The sequence below is a fragment of the Crotalus tigris genome, unplaced genomic scaffold (assembly GCF_016545835.1).
Source record: "Crotalus tigris isolate CLP2741 ecotype Arizona unplaced genomic scaffold, ASM1654583v1 scf7180000019553.37968852642:3898890, whole genome shotgun sequence".
Lineage (NCBI taxonomy): Eukaryota > Metazoa > Chordata > Lepidosauria > Squamata > Viperidae > Crotalus > Crotalus tigris.
This window is the reverse complement of record NW_024097591.1, coordinates 1,009,960-1,029,850: the sequence shown is the minus strand read 5'-3', so window position 1 is coordinate 1,029,850 and position 19,891 is coordinate 1,009,960. Positions and strand designations below refer to the sequence as shown.

Below are 19,891 nucleotides of genomic sequence, written 5' to 3'. Positions count from 1 at the left end.
CTGCCGAAAGTACTCGATTCTCCCCTTCTCCGCCGAAGATGGGCGGAAAGACACGAAGGAGGCCGCCCTCCCTCCGAAGTCCCGCTGAGGCTCCGCCCACCCGAGAAAGAGCCCTTCCAACGAGGTGAGCCGAAGCCCTCCGGGAGAAACAGCCCGAGTCTTCTTCGTTCCTTTCCGGAAACCCTCGGGAAGAATCCCCGCCCCTCCCGCCAGCCCAGACTGAGGAGAAACCTCCTTTTCCGGAAAAGACCGAGCCGGCTTCCGTCGCCGGCGTGCGCTTCCCACGAAGCCCGACCGGAAATGCCCGAGCGCTTCCGGAGATCGCCGAAGGGCGCGCAGCGGGGCCGGCCCAGGCTGCGTGAGGGGGAGCGACGGAGCGGCGGCTGAGGCGGCGGGAGGCGATGAAGAGCGGCCGGGCCCGGAGTTGCTGAGGCGGCCGAGGCGGCCGGGAAGAGGTCGCGGGGCGCCATGGCGGCCAATATGTACCGGGTGGGCGGTAAGGAGGCGGCGGCTCTTCCCGTGGCTCGTTATTTGTCCCGGCGAGGGGGGGGAGGGGCGAGGGGGGGGGCGCCCGAGGGCTTTATTTAAAGCACAAAAGGGGGGGCTGAGGAGGGTGGTCCGGGTTTGGGGGGGCTGTTTTTTAGGGGGGGAGGCCCCGACCAGGAAGTGGGGGCGGAGGTTTGGAAAGAGGGGGGGTCAGCCCCCCCTTGGAGGGTGGAGGGGCTGGTTGGAAATTGGGAGGGGGGGTCCCCTTTTGGGGGCGTTCTCCCCCTTTTTGTGTGGGGTTGCAAACTGTCTTAGGTGGTAATTCTGACCCCCCCCCCGGAAAAAAAAACTTGGTGCACCCCCAAGAATGTTGCTGGATCTCGGGTTCCATCCTCCAGTCCTCTTGGAGGGAAGGTCCCATCGTCCCCATCCGGGCTTCCTTCTTTCCAAGCTGGAATTCTCCAAGTGAGTTGGGTTAAAACTCCCCAGATACCCTGGGCTTAAATTCCCGTCATCCCCAGCCTGATCCTCTGGCACTCTCCAGGTTATAGGCGGGAACTCCCATCATCCCCAGCCTGAACGCTCCATCCTCTGGCACTCTCCAGGTTATAGGCTAGAACTCCCATCATCCCCAGCCTGAACGCTCCATCCTTTCACACTCTCTAGGTTATAGGCTAGAACTCCCATCATCCCCAGCCTGAACGCTCCATCCTTTCACACTCTCTAGGTTATAAGCTAGAACTCCCATCATCCCCCGCCTGAACTCTCCATCCCCTGGCACTCTCAGGGATGTGCTAGCCTAGAACTCCCATCGTCCCCACCTGAGCTCTCCACCCCCTGCCACTTTCCAAGTGTGCTGGGCAATAAACCCCATCATCCCCAGCTCAGCTCTCCACCCCCTGGCACTTACCAGAGGTGCTAGATTAAAACATCCATCATCCCTGGCTGAGTTCTCCATCTCCTGGCACTTTCAAGATATGCTGGGAAATAAACCCCATCATCCCCAGCTGAGCTCTCCACAACCCCCCTCCCACATTTTCCAGATGTGTTAGACTAGAATGTCCATCATCCCCGCCTGTGTTCTCCATCTCCTGGCACATTCCAGATGTTCTGGGCAAGAACTCCACTCTCCTCACCCCCAGCCAAACTCCCTTGCTCTCTCCAGATGTGCTGTGCTGAAGTCCTGGGTAGTGAGCGTAACGTGGATATGAAAAGCAACTTGATTGAGAAAATGGAGCCATTTAGGAGGGCAAGAAATAAAAGAAAATAGTTTGGTTATGAATGGAGATAAAGAGAGGGGCGAAAGCAGCTTGCTGAGCTTGGCAAAGAAGCTAAAAATAAATGGGGAGGGGTATAATTAGCTTTTTTTCCCATTCGGTTAAAGAATGGCCCGGGCATAACAAGGATAACAGCAAACTTTGTTTTATTTTTAAACTGCCTTTATTATTTTTATAAATAACTCAAGGCGGCAAAAATATCCAACATGGCTTCCTCCTCTTTTCCCCACAACAACCCTGCAGGTTGGGTTTGGGCTGAGAGAGAGGGACTGGCCCGAAATCACCCAGCCGGCTTTCGTGCCAAAAGCAAACTAGAATTCACCATCTCCTGGCGATTGGCCCAAAAGTCACCCAGCTGGCTTTGATGCCTAAGGCAGGACTTAGTCTTTCAAGAGAGTGTGGGGGAATCGGGGTCCCATCAAACCTGAGGGGGGACGTGAGATGGATGGACGAGCAAAAGAGCTGGGATTTTGTTGAGGTACAGGGCGGAGGGGATTTGACTCTTGAGAGAGGGGAGAACAACGCAATCCATACAAAAGGGCAGGGGGTCTCCCCTTTAGAAACCGGACTCAACCTCCCTGCGTGGTCTAGCTAATACTTCAGACTTAGCAGGCAGAGCGCACTGAGCACCAGAAACGGGATGCTAAAGAATATACAGAGGAGCAATAGCACTTCCACATACAGAAGCAGTATATCTGAATTCCAAGTGGGCAGAAAACAAAAAGCAGGGGGAAAACCCTCCCGCTTTTAGATCTTGCTCGGGGACAACTTGCCGGCTTTCACATCCAAAGCCGAACGAGGGTTTTAAGTTGGACCCGGCCGAGCCGTTTTATCCCTTCTTCCTCTTGGGTCAGTGCCAGAATCATTTCGCCTGCCGCCCCTCTCAGCGGGATGACATCCTGCGCGCCCTCAGGCTGAACAGGTGAGATGGAGGCCAGCCTGGCCTCTCCCACCTCACCTGCAGAAAGCCCAGTTCTGGACCTTGGCATCGCCAGTTAAAAATATTGGGTGCCCAAACAAAATATTGGCTTTGCACCAACCCCCCCCCCCAAAGCCATCTCCTAGCCAGGGGACAAGCAACCTAGAACTTTTCTGACAGTGAGAACAATTAATCAGTGGAACAACCTGCCACCAGAAGCTGTGAATGCTCCAATACTGTTTTAAGAAGAGACTGGACAGCCATTTGTTTGAAATGGCCTCTTGCCTGAGCAGGGGTTGGGCTAGAAGACCTCCAAGATCCCTCCCAACTCTGTTATTCTGCTATCCTTCCTTCCTTCCTTCCTTCCCCTCCCTCCCTCCCTGGGGTTTTTAAAGAAGAGACTGGACAGCCATTTGTCTGAAATGGTATAGGCTTTCCTGCCTGACCAGGGGGTTGGACTAGATGACCTCCAAGGTCCCTTCTGACTTTATTACTCTTATTTTATTAGTGTTAGTCTCATCCAGATATGACAACTTGAGTTCCTTTGAATCAGGGGCCTTCAAACGTGGCCCTTTTAGGACTTGTGGACTTCAACTCCCAGAATTCCTCAACCAGGCGTGCTGAAAAAAGGGACTTAGGACCCAAAGTCACCCAGCCAGTTTTCGTGGCTAAAGCGGGACTACAACACAGTGCCTTCCATGTTATAGCCTGCCGCCTTAACTACGAGACCAAACTCTCGTGAGCCATGCATGTGCGTGAATTTTTCCTTGATCGGGCTGTAGAGGACTGCCTAGAATACCCTGAAGATCCAAAAAAAAGGACACGTACGTTTATGAGAAAACAGAATTATTATTATTAATAATAATAATAATAATAGGATTGTCTGTTCCACACAGTCAGCCAGATGTTTAAACTGGTTTGGCATCTTATCCACCTACGGGTCCTTCTCAAACACCTGGGGGTAGGCAGAGATATTTGATTATTATTTTGCTCCCTGGCAAATTGTTCAGACTTTGAGAGAGAGAAAAAAAAATGGTTGGACCGATTTTCCCGGCCTTGTAATTTTGTCACCTTCCGTCCTCAAAATGGCAGGAAACTTCGCTGTTCGCTCTCAGCCCTCAAGTTCAAAGGAGGAAGTGAAACTTGAAAAAATAGAATTAACTACCTGGATCCCGAGGCTGATGCAAGGCAGGATATGGTCAGCTGGGACTCAATATCTCCTCTGAATCAGTCCATCACGTTCTCTTTGCCCAATCAGAGGTAGTCCTCGGCTTGTAACCGTTCATTTAGTGACCGTTCAAAACTACAGCGGCAGTGAGTTTTGCACCATTAATGACCTTTGCAACATCACCTGATTAAAATTCAGCCACTTGGCAACTGACTCACATTTACGATGGTCACACTGTCCCGGGGTCTTGTGATCCTCTTTTGCGCCTTTCTGCCAAGCAAAGTCAACAGGGAAGCCAGATTCCACTTAACAACTGTGTTGCTGACTTAACAGCTGCAGTGACTCACTTAACAATGGGCTGGAATGGTCGTAAAATGAGGCACTTTACAAAGGTCTCCCTTAGCTACTGAAATTTGGGGCTAGATTGCGGCTGTAAATCAAGGACTATTTGTACGATGTAGAAACCTCTGTTCTAAAATTAGTGTAGTTCAGAGTTTTTCAACCTTGAGGATTTGTGGATTTCAACTCCCAGAAGCCCCCATCAGAAAAGGGAATTCTGGGAATTGAAGTCCATACATTTTAAAGTAGAGAAAAAAGTTGCTGTGGATTACAAAACTTAATTTTTTTCCCCCTCCCTGGGAAATCCCCTGTTACAATCTCAATTCTGCCATAGATTCGTGTCTGGATTTAAGGAAGTTCAGATTTTTTTTTTTTTTACGTTTTACTGATGTGTGTTTAAAAAATAGCACACTTGCCCACGCAACACATTAACCTGTGGTTCGTTGAATAAACCAGGGTTGGCTGGATTGTCTTTAAATGCGGTGCTGAAAATACTTTTAGGTATTCTCACAGTGAGCGTAAAAGTTGGTAATCATAATTCTGCCCAAATGTTTGACTCTTGAGTTTAGGAATGTTTTGCTGAATTGCAGTTGGGCCAAAACATTCGGATTTATTATTTCAATAAAAACTATTCTCCCCCCCCCCACACATGCCTTTTCCATTTTTTCTTGATTAACCCACAGAACCAAAATGTAAGGACAAGGCTAGGAGTGAATTTGTACATTTAAAAAAAAACAACAACCCATTTTTGCAACTGTTCGCCATTCAGGAGGTGTTTCATTGCTGGAGCTAAGTATGGATCCATTTTGCCCTCAAAATTGCTTTTTTTTTTTTTTTTACTTCCCACCTGGATAGAGGATTCAGGCTTGGAGGTTGAAGTCCAAAATCAAAATCCACCCACAAGCTAAAAATAGGTCCAATTGCCTGAGTTACTCTAGAGAATAACCGAGTTGGAAGGGACCTTGGGGGTCATCTAGTCCAGCCCCCTGCTCAGGCAGGAAACCCTATACCATTTCAGACAAATGGCTGTCCAGTCCCTTCTTAAAAACTTCCAGCGTTGGAGCATTCACCGCTTCTGGGGGCAGGTAGTTCCACTGGTTAATTGTTCTAGCTGTCAGGAAATTTCTCCTTAATTCTAGGTTTTTTTCTCTCCTTGATTAGTTTCCATCCGTTGCTTCTTATTTTGCCTTCAGGGGCTTAGGAGAATAGGTTGACACCCCCTCCTCTTTTTTGTGGCAGCCCCTCAAATATTGGAAGACTGCCGTCATGTCTCCCCAGTCCTTTTCCTCGTCAGTTTACACCCCTCCCCAATTCCTGCAACCGTTCTGCCTATGTTTTAGCCTCCGGTCCCCTAATCATCTTGGTTGCTTTTCTCCATAAAATGTCATTCTAGTCCCGAGGAAGTCACTGGGTCTTTATATTTCTGCTTTTTCTCACTTGCTCCCTTCTGCTTTCTCCTCTTTCCAGATTATGTCTATTTTGAGAACTCCTCTAGCAACCCCTACCTCGTCCGTCGAATTGAGGAGCTCAACAAGGTAGGGGTCTGACGGGTGGGTTGTGCCAATTTGGGTGGGTGGGTGGGTGGAAATTGCTTTTCCCCTGGAGCTGTGGATCTATTGCATGCGAGAAAAGCCAGGAATGGGGTAACAGCAGAGGTTGGGGGGGGGGGTCCTCCGGGCTGGAGCATTTGATCGACCAGCAGTGTATTACCTTCCAGACGGCCAATGGCAACGTGGAGGCAAAGGTGGTCTGCCTCTTTCGACGGAGGGACATCTCCAGCAGCCTCAACAGCCTGGCTGACAGCAATGCTCGTGAGTGGACGGGGCTCCTGGCGGGCTGGACCAGCCTGCCTTCCTTCCCTTCCTTCCTTCCTTCCTTCCTTCCTTTCTTTCTTTCTTTCTTTCTTTCTTTCTTTCTTTCTTTCTTTCTTTCTTTCTTTCTTTCTTTCTTCTTTTTCTTTCTTTCTTTCTTTTTTCCTTTCCTTCCTCCCTTCCATTCTCTACTCCCTCTTTCTTTCCTTCCTTCCCTCCCTTCCTTCCTTCCTTCCCTTCTTTTTTCTTTCTTTCTTTCTTTCTTTCTTTCTTTCTTTCTTTCTTCTTTCTTTCTTTCTTTTTTCCTTTCCTTCCTTCCTCCCTTCCATTCTCTACTCCCTCTTTCTTTCCTTCCTTCCTTCCTTCCTTCCTTCCCTTCTTTTTTCTTTCTTTCTTTCTTTCTTTCTTTCTTTCTTTCTTTCTTTCTTTCTTTCTTCTTTCTTTCTTTCTTTTTTCCTTTCCTTCCTTCCTCCCTTCCATTCTCTACTCCCTCTTTCTTTCCTTCCTTCCCTCTCTCCCTTCCCAATTCCTTCCTCCTCCCATTCTCTCCTTCCTCCTCTCCTCCCTCCCATTCTTTTCTTTCTTTCTTTCCCTCCCATTCTCTCCTTCCTTCCTCCCTCCCATTTTCTCCTCCCTCCCTTTCTTTCCTTCCTTCCCTTCCCTCTCTCCCTCCCTTCCCAATTCCTTTCTTCCTCCATACCATTCTCTCTCTTTCTTTCTTTCTTTCTTTCTTTCTTTCTTTCTTTCTTTCTTTCTTTCTTTCCTTCTTTCTTTCTTTCTTTCTTTCCCAGCAGGGAAGGCTTTTGATCCCAAGGGATGGTTTGAGATGGGCAGAGTGGCTTTGCTCCCTTCCGGGCCCGCCTGTCCCTATGTTTCCCCCCTTCTAGCAGCAGCAGAGACAGCTCGCCCAGGAAAAGGAAAGGGAAAAAAAGAACCTGGCTCAAAAGCTGCCCCACCCTCTGCTGGGCCCAGTCAGCCTCTCCCAAGTTCTCCCTGGGGATCAAAAAAACCCACCCTGGATGTGTACAGAACACGTGTGCGCGAATGTGCGAGGGCGCAGGTGGAATTCCAGAGGAGGAACGGTCTGGGTTTTTTCTTGGCATGTGCCAACTTGGTGCAAAGTTGAGGGCTGAAGGTCTCTCCGGCCTCCATTGGGGGCGAGGGGGGTGCCTGGCTTTGAAGCAGGGGGAGAAAGGCGGGCAGGTGCAGGCGGCCCCAGCTGCTGAAGGGTTAACCCAAATTTGCAGCTGTGGGCCTGGGAAGAGGAGGAGGAAGGGATTTCTCTGGGGCTTCCCAGCCTCTCCAGCAGGGGCTGTGACCTTGACTTGGTGGGACCTGATTGGGCAAAGAAGAGGGCGCTGCCTATCCCTGCAGAGAATTGCCTGAGCTCCCCCTCCCTCCCTCTCTCCCTCCCCCCAGAGGGGTGTGTAGATGGGGAGGGGAGGGAACACCCTTCCACTTCCTGTCCTCCCCACCTCTTTGGGACACTGCCAAGCTCGACACGCAGAAGGGTGAGAGGGAGAGGAAGAAGAAGAACAATGCTCGGGAGTGCTGTAAAAAGGCACAGGAGTGTGTTTTGTGTGTGTGTGTGTGTGTTTCTGGAAAGGGAAGGAGGCAAAAAAAAGGCGCAAAATTTGCAGGAGAGCAGAAAAGGCAGGAGGGATTAGAATCGGATTTCCTTCCCCCTCCCCCCCCCAATCCACATGCCTTGGGGGCACAAAGGCTCCTGAGCTGTGAAATCCCAGGGTGTGCGGTGAAAGTTGTGTTAGGATTATTTCTCTCTTCTTCGTCTCTCTCTGTCTCTGTATCTCTCTCTCTCTCTTCTGGCTGACATGGCTTTTGTTCAATCGGATTAGGGAGCGACAGGCACCAGAGTGTGTCTGGGTTGTGTGTGTTGTCATCTCTGCCTTGCTTTTGCCAAAGAGCAGCGTTTCTCAACCTTGGCACTTTTCAGATGGGTGGACTTCAAGGTCCAGAATTCCCCAGCTCAACCATAGGAGAATTCTGGGAGGCAAAGTCCACCCCTCTTAAAGCAGGCTGGCTAGGCGATTCTGGGAGTTGAAGTTTCCCATCTCAAAGCAGGCTGGCTGGGGAATCCTGGGAGTTGAAGCCCACCCACCTTAAAGCCTGCTGGCTGGGGGATTCTGGGAGTTGAAGTCCAGCCACCTTAAAACATGCTGATTAAGGGATTCTGGGAGTTGACGTCCACCCACCTTAAAACATGCTGGCTGGGGGATTCTGGGAGTTAAAGTTCCCCATCTCAAAGCATGCTGGTTGGGGGATTCTGGGAGTTGAAGCCCACCCCTCTTAAGGGGGCCAAAATTGAGAAACACTGCTTCAGAGTGATGGGCTGTGCTACTGGCTCAGATCAGGCAGTGATTCCCAAGCTAATCCTCTCCAAGGATTCCAAACGATGTACAATCTTCTAGCTTCCTTGTCCTCAGATGACGAGAGAGAGAAAAAAAACAACAACACCGAGAAACACCATTAGAAAAACACTTTGGGTGGACAGGAGACCCGATTTAAGCTTAGGCTGCAAATACACGCCCTTTGTTGGTGCGCTTTCTCGTCGGTCGCGCCTTGTGAAACCTCCCCCTGCCCCTTCTTGTGAGTACGGTGGAATTGCTAGAAGTGCTTCTCTCTTTCTCTCTTTCTCGTCTCCCTAAAAAAAAAAAACAACCCAAAAAACCAACTTGAACTCCAGGCGAATTCGAAGAAGAGTCGAAGCAGCCTTCCGTTTCGGAGCAGCAACGGCACCAGCTGAAACACCGAGAGCTCTTTTTGTCCCGCCAGTTCGAGTCTCTGCCCGCCACCCACATACGGTGAGGAGCTTTCTAAATAACAGAATGCGCGTCGTTGCCCGCCGTGGCCTACGAATATTTATTACGGCGCTGAGATCGGCGTTGGGAGAATAGAGGGTATTCTTAGAAGGTGACAATCGGAGGGGAGGTCAGGAACATGGGTGGTCCTCCACATGCGGCCACAGCTAAGCCCCAAACGGACGCTGCTAAGGGAGAAGTTTGCGAAGTGAATTTTGGGGCCCCTTTTATGACCTATCTTAACCGCGGTTGCTAAGGGAGTCGCTGCAGTGGTTAAATTAGTGACCCGGTCGTTAAATGAATCCAGCTTCCCCATTGGCTTTCTCAGAAGGTTGCGAAAGGGGATCACGTGACCCCGGGACATGGCAACCATCATAAATATGAACCAGTTAATAAATGACGATGATGATGATGGTGATGCTGGTAGCAACCTGTGTCAACCATCAGCTCCAGCCAATTTGAATGTTCAGTTGACTGAGGTTCATGTCTAATGAATAAAAGATAATAATAATAATAAGTAATAGTAGTAGTTGGAAGGGACCTTGCAGATCATCTAGTCCAACCCCCTGGTTGACACCTAGGATGCTGGTAGCAACCCATGTCAACCATCAGCTCCAGCCAATTTGAATGTTCAGTTGACTGAGGTTCATGTCTAATGAATAAAAGATATAATAATAATGATGATGATGATGATGGAAGGGACCTTGGAGGTCATCTAGTCCAACCCCCTGCTCAGGCAAGCAGTTGCCCACCATCGGAATGTAAATCCCACGACCTCCAGGGATGCTGCAACGGGTCCTAAGTGTGAGCAACGGTCGTCAGTGTGAGCAACGGTGCTAAGCCCCCTTTTTTCCAGTGCTGCCGCCCCTTGGAACGGTCACTAAACGAACTGTCGTACGTTGAGGACTAGCTTGTATGACCCCCAGTCCTGTTTGGTTTGCAGGGGGAAGTGCAGCGTTACCCTGCTGAATGAAACGGATATCCTCAGCCAGTACTTGGATAAAGAGGTGAGAGGCTGGGAGGGCAGGTGGGGACGGCCTCGGGCGCGGCACACGGGATGGCCGGCCTGGAGAAGGGCCCACAGGAGGAAGAAGGGGCCTGAGGAATAATTCAGGAAGAGTCAAAGGAGAGAGACGCCTTCCGACATGCCCGATTCTTTTAACGCAGTGGTTCTCAACCTTTTTAATGCCGCGACCTCCAAACGGTCGTAAGTCGAGGACTACTCAACGGGTGCAGCACCGTTTGCAGAATGGGACTTTTGGCGGGCTCAGCAGGGCAGAGACAGCCTGGACAATTCCTATTGGCTTTTGAAAGCCAATAGAATTAGACTCTATTCAAGAGAGTCTATTCTATTGGCTTTCAAAAGCCAATAGAATAAAAGGGAGTAGCACAGCTAAGGAAAAGGGGGAAAAAATGGCGGACTGCGTTGTTTGGCAACCCCCGTGAAATGGTCGTTCGACCCCAAATGGGGTCCCGACCCACAGGTTGAGAACCACTGTCTTAACGGAATCTGATAATCAAGAGGGAGCAGGTTCTACATCTCTGGACCACCTCACAGGGCTAAAAGATGGATCACCTTTATTGTCGGTTTTTGTTTTTTTTACACATCCAACATGAAATTGAGTGGCTTGCTCTCGAAGCGTACACACACATCCGTAACACACGTTGAAAGTAACCTATATAAATATTAATCCTGGTCCGTCTTGAATACATAACGGAAGGAGGAAGCCGTAGAGGCAGGGAAGATGGGAAATGTCAGAGAATGCTCAGATCTCGGCGTCCATGACAGAGGGCTCCTTTGGAGAAGGAGAGGAAGGAGGGAGGAGAGAAAAGGGAGGAAGGAGAGCAGGAGGAGAAAAGGAGGGAGGGAAGTAAGAGGAAAGGAAAAGGGAGGGAGGGAGCAGAGGAAGGAAAGAACAGGGACGGGAGGGAAGGATGGATAGGAAAGGAGGGAAGAAGAAAGGAAGGAAGAAAGGAGAGAGGAAGGAAAGAGGGAGGGGAAAGAGGAGAGGAGGGAGAGAGGAAAGCGAGGCAGGCAGGTTGTCAAGAAGGAACGAGGGAAGAAGAGAAAAGGACAAAAGAGCAGACAAGACGGATTCCTCAAAGACAGCCTCTTTCTTCCTCCCCCCCTCTAGGACTGTTTTTTCTACTCGCTGGTTTTTGACCCGGTTCAGAAGACCCTCTTAGCCGACCAGGGGGAGATTCGGGTGGGCTGCAAGTACCAGGCAGAGATCCCTGAGCGACTGGCGGAAGGTGAGCCAGGGCGGATCCGGGTTCCGATCTGGGGCGAGGGGAGCCGAGCTGGAGAAGGGCCGGCCACGAGTGCTGATCCTCCCCTTTCCTCCTCCTCCTCCTCCTCAGGGGAATCCGACAACCGGAACCAGCAGAAGATGGAGATGAAAGTGTGGGATCCGGACAACCCGCTGACCGACCGGCAGATCGACCAGTTCCTCGTGGTGGCTCGGTGAGGTCCGAGGGCGGCGGGGGGGGGGCTGCTCGGGGCCCCGGTGGAGAGCAGGCGGTGGTTAGCCCTTCTCTCCTTTTTCTCCTTTTTCTCCGGCCTCAGGGCGGTGGGCACCTTTGCGCGAGCCCTCGACTGCAGCAGCTCCATCCGTCAGCCCAGCCTTCACATGAGCGCAGCGGCTGCTTCTCGGGATATCACGCTGGTGAGGATGGGCGGTTGCTGGCCTGCCCTTCCTTCCTTCCTTCCTTCCTTGCTCCTTCCTTCCTTCCTTCCTTCCTTCCTTCCTTCCTTCCTTCCTTGCTTCTTCCTTCCTTGCTTCTTCCTTCCTTCCTTGCTTCTTCTTTCCTTCCTTCCTTCCTCCCTTCTTCGCATTCCCATCTCTCTCCTTCCTTCTTTTCTTCCTTCCTTCCCCCTCCAATGTTCCTTCCTTCCTCTTTCTCTTTCTTCTCTCCCCCCTTCTCTCTCTGTTTCTTTCTCTGTCTATCAGTCTCTCTTTTTTCTCTTTCCTCTCCCTTTCCTTCCCTTCCCTCCTCTCTCTTAGACCTTCCTTCCTCCCTCCCATTCCTCCTCTCCTTTCCTTTCCCATTCTTTTTTCTTTTCTCTCCCTCGTCTCCTCCCTTCCCCTTCCCTCTCTTTGATTTCAGTCTGTTCTCTTTTGCCATGGCTAAAATCTTTAATTAAAAAGTACAGAAGAAGAAAAAAAAGGCCAGGGATTCTCACATCACAGAACTTGCTCTGCGATGTGACAAAGCAACCGCTCACTGCTTGCCTGCTCTCTCCCCTCCCTCCCCCCTCTCTCTCTGTCGCCAGTTTCATGCAATGGACACCCTGCAGCGTAACGGCTACGACCTCGCCAAGGCCATGTCGACTCTGGTGCCCCAGGGCGGGCCCGTGCTGTGCCGGGACGAGATGGAGGAGTGGTCCGCTTCGGAAGCCATGTTGTTTGAGGAGGCCCTGGAAAAATACGGGAAAGACTTCAACGACATTCGGCAGGACTTTGTGAGTGCGATTGTGGCTCAGGGCTCCTGATTACAAAAAGGATCTTGTTGACTTGCAAGGCCAACATTTCCGTTGCTCAGCGAGGCCCTCGCGAAGCGCCTTCTGCCCCATTTTACGACCTTCCTGGCCCCGGCTGCTAAGTGAATCGCTGCAATTGTTAAATTAGCAACAACCAATTAAGGGAATCTTGACTCCCCCCACTGACTGGTCAGAAAAAGGGGATCATGGGACCCCATCATAAACACGAGTCAGTTGCCAAGCAATCCCAGTTTTGATCACGTGACCCTGCGGACGTTGTCAGGGTCGTAAGGCTGAAAAACAGTCGTCAAAATGGGAGTTTTGATCCCGTGACTGGTCCTAGAAACGTCATAAGTGAATTTTCAGTGCTATTTTGTAACCAAAGAATCACTGAATGAATGGCTGTAAGTTGAGGACCGTCTGTATTTCTGGTTTGGGGGGAAACCAGCCGTTGCAAACCGTGGCCTGGTGTTGGTTTAATGACGGCCAGGCCAAGAAAGAGGGCAAAATAGACACACACACCCCACTTTGCGGCCATCTTGGTCAGGATCCATTATGGTCATAACTCAAGGACTACCCATATGGTTATTGGCTGGATTAAACCCTGGAAGAGCCAGGATCGATAGGACCAGCCCCTCCCCTCTTTTGTGGGGAGGGCGTCCTTTTCAAACCCACCCACCCCCTCTCTTCATAGCTGCCCTGGAAGTCCTTGGCCAGCATCGTGCAGTTCTACTACATGTGGAAAACCACAGACCGATATATCCAGCAGGTGAGGAAGGGTCTTCCTGCAGCTGCTTTTTGGGGGAGGGGGCGATTCCCTTCCTTCCTGGAGGCGGGAGGAGGGTGCATTTTTCTGGAGACCCTTTTTTTGGGGGCGTCCCAATTCTCCCGTTTCCTTTTGCCGCGCAGAAAAGGTTGAAAGCGGCGGAAGCCGACAGCAAGTTGAAACAAGTATACATCCCAACGTAGTGAGTATCCCCATCTTGGGGGGTTTTGAAGGGGTCTTATTTCTCCCCAACAGACTGCCTTGAGGCAGATAAATGCTCCCCCCAGCCCCCAAGACCCAGGGGGAAAATTAAGAAAGAACAGCGTGAGCAGGGGGAGGTCTACGTATCAAATGCCAGCTGTTGTTTATTCCAGACTTACGGATCAAATCCTTGTGCCCTGCTTCCCCTTTCCCACCAAGGGTTAGAAGCACGTCTATCATTCTCCGGCAGTGGGGTGGATTCCACCGGTCCCTGTTTTTTTTTTTTAATTGCAGCCAGATCTGGGATCGGTAGAAGGACATCTTTTGTAATTCAGGGTTCAAATGAGGGGTCCTTGGCGCTCTCTGAGTTTGGTGGGTTTTTTGGCAGACGTTTCATGATCCAAACTAGATAACATTATCAGGGGTAGAAAGAATGGGGATGATGGAGGAGGAGGAGGAGGAGGAGAAATAATAATGATGATGATGATGATGATGATGATGTTGGGTCCTTCATGCTGTCTGAGCTTGGTTGTTTTCTTGCAGACGTTTCATGACCCAACTAGGGAACATCATCAGTGCTGGAAGGAAGAGGGGAAAAGGAGGAGGAGGACTGTGGAGTCCTTGGTGCTCTCTGAGCTTGGGTGGTTTCCTTGCAGACGTTTCATGACCCAACTAGGGAACATCATCAGTGCTGGAAGGAGTGAGGTTTGTCCTCACAGTCTTCCAGCACTGATGGTGTCACCTAGTCCGGCAACGCAACATCCGCAAGAAAACCAGCAGGCGCCCCACAGATCTGGGATCTGGCTGTTTGGCTTTGGGCCCTGTGAAAGTCAAACGTAGCTGACTTGTTCCCCCCCCCCCCGTGCCTTTCTTGCTCTGTCTCCCCTTCCCCAGTACGAAACCGAACCCGAACCAAATCATCTCCGTGGGCTCCAAGCCTGGAATGAACGGCGCCGGGTTCCAGAAAGGGCTGACCTGTGAGAGCTGCCACAGTAAGTTTCCACCATGGAATCGGGGGCTGCCTCTTCCTTCTGCTGGACGCGAGGCCCACATCGTCTTTTCCTCCGCCCCAGGCACCCGAGGAGACCGATAGGGCTGAGCCCCTGCGGCCGGCGGGGTGGGGTGGGGGATGTTGATGAGGTCCTCATTTGGCCCCCTCTCTCTGTCCCCCCCCACAGCCACCCAGTCAGCCCAGTGGTACGCCTGGGGCCCTCCTAATATGCAGTGCCGCCTCTGCGCCTCTTGCTGGATCTACTGGAAGAAGTACGGGGGCCTGAAGACGCCAACGCAGCTCGAGGGAGCCGCCCGCAGCATCACAGTAAGACCGAGACACACACACACACCCCTTGTGGCTTTGTGTGAGAGGCTGGGAGCTGGCTCAGGACATACGTTCTGTTGGGTGCTGGTTGCCAGTGAGGGGCGCCACACTGTCTCTTGGTGTTTGACCCAGAGTCACCCAAATGGCTTTCATGGCTAAGGTGGGACTAGAACTCACCATCTCCTGATATTTGGCCCAAAGTCACCCAGCCAGCTTTCATGGCTAAAGCGGGACTAGAACTCACCATCTCCTGGCAATTGGCCCACGATGAAGGCTTTCATGCCGACGGCGGGACTAGAATTCACCGTCTGCCATCTTCTAGCACGGGGGCTCTGTCCCTAGGCCAAACGTTCCGCCCGAGCTCCCATATGATGTCCGTCCCTCCTCCTCCTCCTCCCCAGGAGCCCCACTCTCGGGGCCACACGTCTCGGCCGGAAGCCCAGAGCCTCTCGCCCTACACCACCAGCGCCAACCGGGCCAAGTTGCTGGCGAAAAACCGGCAGACCTTCCTCCTGCAGACCACCAAGCTGACCCGCATCGCGCGACGTATGTGCCGGGATATCTTGCAGCCACGGCGGGCCGCCCGGCGCCCTTACGCGCCCATCAACGCCAATGCCATCAAGGCTGAGTGTAGGTGGGGCCGAGGGAGGGGGGGCAGGCCGGAAGAAGCGGGTGGGTCTCACGGGAGCTGTGGCTTCTTTCCCCTCCAGGCTCCATCCGCCTTCCCAAAGCGTCCAAAACGCCCCTGAAGATCCACCCTTTGGTCCGTCTTCCTCTGGCCACCATTATCAAGGAGCTGGGTAAGGGGTCTCTGCCGAGATTGGGATCTGTCTCTGGACGGGAACGGTCTCCCTTCCTCATTTCCCGGACACGCATCAGCGGAATAAGATATACCCCCTCCCCAGTGCAGCCCCTTGGAAGGGAGGAGGTCACGGAAAGAGGGAGGAGAAGGGGCCAGGTACAGTGGGAAAAGAGGAAGGAAGATGGGTGGGTGGATGGATGGATGGGAGGGAGGGGGAGGGAGGGAGGGAGGGAAGGAAGGAAGGAAGGAAGGAAGATGAAGGGAGGGAGGAAAGGAAGGCAGGAACAAAAAGACAAGAAAGCGAGAAAGAAGGAAGGAAGGAGAAAAAGCAAGAAAGGGGAAGGATGGGAAGGAAGATGAAGGAAGGCAGGAACAGAAAGACAAAAAAAGCAAGAGAAAAGGAAGGAAGGAGAAAGAAAGCAAGAAAGGAAGGATGACAAGGAAAGCAGGAACAAAAAGACAAAGACACAGAAAGCAACAAAGAGCGAGAGAGAAGAAGGAAGGAAGGAAGAGGAAGGATGGGAAGGAAGGAAGGAAAGCAGGAACAGAAAGAGACAGCAAGAAAGCGCAAGGAAAAGGAAGGAAGGAGAAAGCAAGCAAGAAAGGAAGGATGGGAAGGAAGGGAGGCAGGAAGATGAAGGGAGGCAGGAACAGAAAGACAAAAAGCAAGAAAGCAAGAGAAAAGGAATGGAGAAAGAAAGCACGAAAAAGGAAGGAAGATAAAGGAGGGAAGGAAAGCAGGAAGAAAAAGACGAGAGAGACAAAAAGCAAGAAAGCGAGAGAAAGAAGGAAGGAAAGAAAGGAAAAGAAGGAAGGAGATGGGATGGATGTGGGAAGGCACCTTCAGCGCCCCATTCCTTTTTTTTTTCTTTTGGCAGCCGCCCAGGCGCCCCTGAAACCCCGCACCCCTCGCGGCACCAAGACGCCCATTAACCGGAACCAGCTGACCCAAAACAGAGGCTTGGCTGGCATCGTGGGCAAGCGGACTTTCGAGAACGTGAGTAGCTGAGCTGCAAGCGACGGACGGGACGGGACGGGCCTGGAGTGGGGTGGGAGAAGCGGATCTTTTATTTTTATTGTTCGGGAAAAACCATCCCGAGATCCGGAAAGCCAGCAAGGGTAGAAGCCCCCCCCCAATAAAAACCACCTCCTTCTAGTGGTTGGGAGTCCTGCAACCCATAACGCCCTGCAATTTGGCAGGCATTCTCTCCTCCGCCTATGAGGGAAGCCAGCTCTGCATCCTCTCCCTTTTTCTCCTCTCTCCGTCTCGCTCGCCCTTGGGGGGGGGGCTTTCTCCCCCGCAGAAGTGGGCACCACCCCGCTTTTATGAAAACACTGATAAACAACCGGCCATCTTTCCACCAAACCTTGGCTTGTCCCCTTGAGAAGGCGGCCGATCTGAGGCGGGCGGGCGGCTAGGCGGGCGGGCGGGGGGAACCAGCAAGAGGTAGACATTGCTTTGGGGGGGGTGTTCCTCTCGCTGATAGCTCTGTGTGCGACCGGGCGCAGGTGGCAGGGGGCGGGCTCCCCTTCTCGGCCAACGGGCGGTCGCTAACTTCCGGCATGAGGTCAAGCAGTCAGCCTGCCCTGAAACGTCAGAAGCTGAACCCCGCCGACGCCCCCAATCCTGTCGTTTTTGTGGCGACCAAGGACACCAGGTACGGAGGCAGAGTTGGCGCGCTGCGGGGCCGCGTGGAACGGTGTCTTGGGGAAGACGGACAGATCAAAATCAGCGGACAGATCAAAGAGGCGGCCGAGCCCTCCGAAAGGAAACGGGGAGCCTCCCTAGTTTCCTGAATTGTAAAGGCAAAAAAAGGGGGGGGGAGAGATGGACGTTCAGGACTTGCTAAATTCTGCCCCCCCCATAGACTTAGAGGAGGAAGAGGGAAGGAAACGGTCAAATAAGAGGCGGCTGAGCCCTCGGAAGAAAAAAAAAAAAAGGCTGTGTGGAAAAGATTTGGACCCTCCCTAGATGCTTCATCTTTAAAGGTGGGGGGGGGGACAGACTTTCAGATCCGCAAGATTCGGTTACAAGAAAGATAGAGCTTGTCCCTCCGATTGTATACTACCTTGCAAGGCTGACAGGGAGGTGACGGCGGGTTGGGTCACTTCATCGGCTCCCTCACCCCCCTTTTGGGGAGGGGGTTGTGGCCCCTTCTGTCCAGTCCCCCTCGCTTTGATGCAGAGCAGATGACACTTCCCGGGATCAGAATGGTGGAAACAGCTGGATTCTCGCCGGTGGTTCTAGAATGGCCAGTCTCCTTTTTTGCATCCATCCAGCGGTCTTTCTCAAGCTTGTCGCCTTTAAAAGGGGTGGACTTCAACTCCCAGAATTCCACCCACCTTAAAGCAGGCTGGCTGGGGGGGCGGGAGGGGGGTTCTGGGAGATGAAGTCCATCTATCTTAAAGCATGTCGGTTGGGGGATTCAGGGAGTTGAAGACTATCCATTTTAAAGCTTGCTGATTGGGGGGTTCTGGGAGTTGAAGTCCACCTATCTTAAAGCATGCCAGCTGGGGAATTCTGGCAGTTGGTCCACCTATCTTAAAGCATCTTAAGTGGGGAATTCTGGGAATTGAAGGCCATCCATCTTAAAGCAGGCTGGCTGGGGGATTCTGGGAGTTGAAGTCCACCCCTCTTAAAGGCCCGAAACTTGAGAAACCTAGAGATTTGCTGGCTGGGAACCTGAAAAAGTTTCCGAAGCCACCAGCGAGTAGGGGGACCCCTGAGATGTTTTTAGAAGGGGGGGGGGGAGAGAAGCAAACGGTTCTTTCTCAGTCCAGGCGTTTGTCTACCCCGCCCTACCAGCCTGGGCGCCCTAAACGTGCTCTTTCCTTCCCCAGAGCCCTCCGCAAGGCGCTGAGCCACCTGGAGATGCGGCGAGCTGCCCGTCGGCCCAACCTTCCAGTGAAGGTGAAGTCAGCCCTGCCGCTCAGGCCTCTGGGGGCTCCCCTGTTGCCGGTCCCCCCAGTCCACCCTGCCAGCACCAGCGAGCCCATCATCCTGGAAGACTGAGCGCTGAGCTCCCTTCTCAGCCCCTCTAGCAATCTTTTGGTAGCCACCTCGCCCAACACCACAACGCCCCTCCATCCAGACCGGAGGCCCGATTCGCCGCAAGCCGCTTCCGAGGGTCCCGTGGCCCAGCATTTGCTGGGAACGGGCCGGGCTGGGGGGTCCCTGCCCTCTCTCCCCCCCGGAGTTGGGTCCTGGGTCTCCCGCCCTCTCTTTTTTATATATAAATATATTTTTAATTTCCACATTTTACATTTGTACTTCCGCCCCCCCCCCCTCTTCCCGCCCAGCCTCCTCCGCTCCTCGCTGATCTGAATGCACAAAGTCCCCCGGTCCTGTACGGTTTTTTTTTTTTTTTTAGGGGCGCCCTCGTGTTTTCGCCTCCCTCCTCGTTTAGGGACGCAGGCGATGCTAGGAGAGGCGTGGGATTGGGAGGGTCAGAGGCGTCCCTGTTATTTTCAAAACGGCCTCTTTTTTCCAACGGGATCGCTCTTTTCCCGTCTCTGTGTGGTTTTTTTTCCCTCTTCTGGGATCCTCTAAAATCTTCCCTCCCGCCCCCCCAATTTGAGAACAGGGAACCTTTGCAATTCCTTGTTAATGCATCCATCTGATGAATCCCCCTCCTCTCTTCCCCCCCTCAGCCTTTGACGAATTCCTTTTTTTTGTACATGGTTTGGAGAGCAAAAAAAAAAAAAGGGTTTTTTTAAAGTCAGCCTCTTAACTGGTTCTTATAAGCAACGACAGCGGGGAAAAATAATAATAAATGCCGTTTTCTTCACTTGCTTCTCCGGCTCGTGGTTTTTGGGGAGGGGGACAAGTGGGAACCTGGGGTGCGTTGTTACTTGGAAAAGACCCTTGCCTGATTTGATAAGGGGCACATTCCTTTATTGCATCTAGGAAAAACAAAATGCAGAAGGAAGTTTGTGGAGCGCCTCTCACGGACTCTGTTTTTCCTTGAAGTCCTATCGCTTCTGATCCAAGAAGCTTCTTCAGTTCTGGAGAATCTCAATAGACATACAGTCATGAAAGTTTGTTTGGCCCTGATTTATTTTGCCAGCACCGATTAACACTGATCACCTCCTACAGTGCTAAATTTTAGTGTTTTTCCCAAAGGAGCACTCATTAAATGGGACTACAATACAGCCCAAATCGTTTGCAAAGTCACATGAGATAGAAAAGCGCTTTAAAACCCTAAATTTTGGGGGGAAGTCAGAAAAGCCATTGTGTCACTTCTAGCGCAAAAAAACCTCTTTCTAAATTGTGCAATGGAAGCTTATTTTATTTTGGTACCCTTTATTGCTGTAACCTGCAATTAACCCAAAGTTTCCACACACTAATAAGCATGGAAAAGCGTGTTCGGTTTCAACCCGGAAGTGTTCGGCGAAAAGCCGGCTAATTGATAGACGCGGCGGAGCTACAAGAATTCCGTTTCTTTTTCTACCTCTATGCGGAGGGATAGACACTCAATTGAACCTTCTCTGCCACTCAAAGGAT

The 19,891-nt window shown here is 51.9% G+C and overlaps 1 protein-coding gene across 4 annotated transcripts; it reads left to right on the top strand.

Moving 5' to 3' along the window:
• The first annotated feature begins 299 nt into the window (after window positions 1-299).
• Window positions 300-19,175, top strand: MTA2 (metastasis associated 1 family member 2). 4 transcript variants are annotated; one of them, XM_039363113.1, is made up of 18 exons: window positions 300-496; window positions 5,657-5,724; window positions 5,907-6,000; window positions 8,705-8,822; window positions 9,763-9,826; window positions 10,955-11,072; window positions 11,181-11,283; window positions 11,386-11,485; window positions 12,094-12,282; window positions 12,995-13,069; window positions 13,210-13,268; window positions 14,162-14,259; window positions 14,446-14,585; window positions 14,987-15,131; window positions 15,296-15,385; window positions 16,266-16,384; window positions 16,875-17,045; window positions 18,229-19,175. In XM_039363113.1, exons 1-18 carry the CDS (start codon window positions 469-471, stop codon window positions 18,427-18,429), a joined length of 1,980 nt encoding a protein of 659 aa, XP_039219047.1. In that variant the 5' UTR covers window positions 300-468; the 3' UTR covers window positions 18,430-19,175. The 4 variants fall into 4 exon arrangements, with proteins under 4 accessions (XP_039219047.1, XP_039219044.1, XP_039219046.1 ...); XM_039363110.1 differs by having other exon boundaries at window positions 301-496; window positions 14,987-15,215; XM_039363112.1 differs by having other exon boundaries at window positions 301-496; window positions 14,987-15,215; window positions 16,897-17,045; window positions 18,229-19,173.
• Window positions 19,176-19,891: the final 716 nt, after the last annotated feature.

Bases quoted from the DNA above. Each gene is read 5' to 3' on its own strand.
- MTA2 (XM_039363110.1), top strand. From the start codon at position 469: ATGGCGGCCAATATGTACCGGGTGGGCG. The intron at 13,070-13,209 runs GTGAGGAAGGGT...TTTGCCGCGCAG, and splicing joins CAGACCGATATATCCAGCAG to AAAAGGTTGAAAGCGGCGGA. The intron at 14,586-14,986 runs GTAAGACCGAGA...CCTCCTCCCCAG, and splicing joins GAGCCGCCCGCAGCATCACA to GAGCCCCACTCTCGGGGCCA.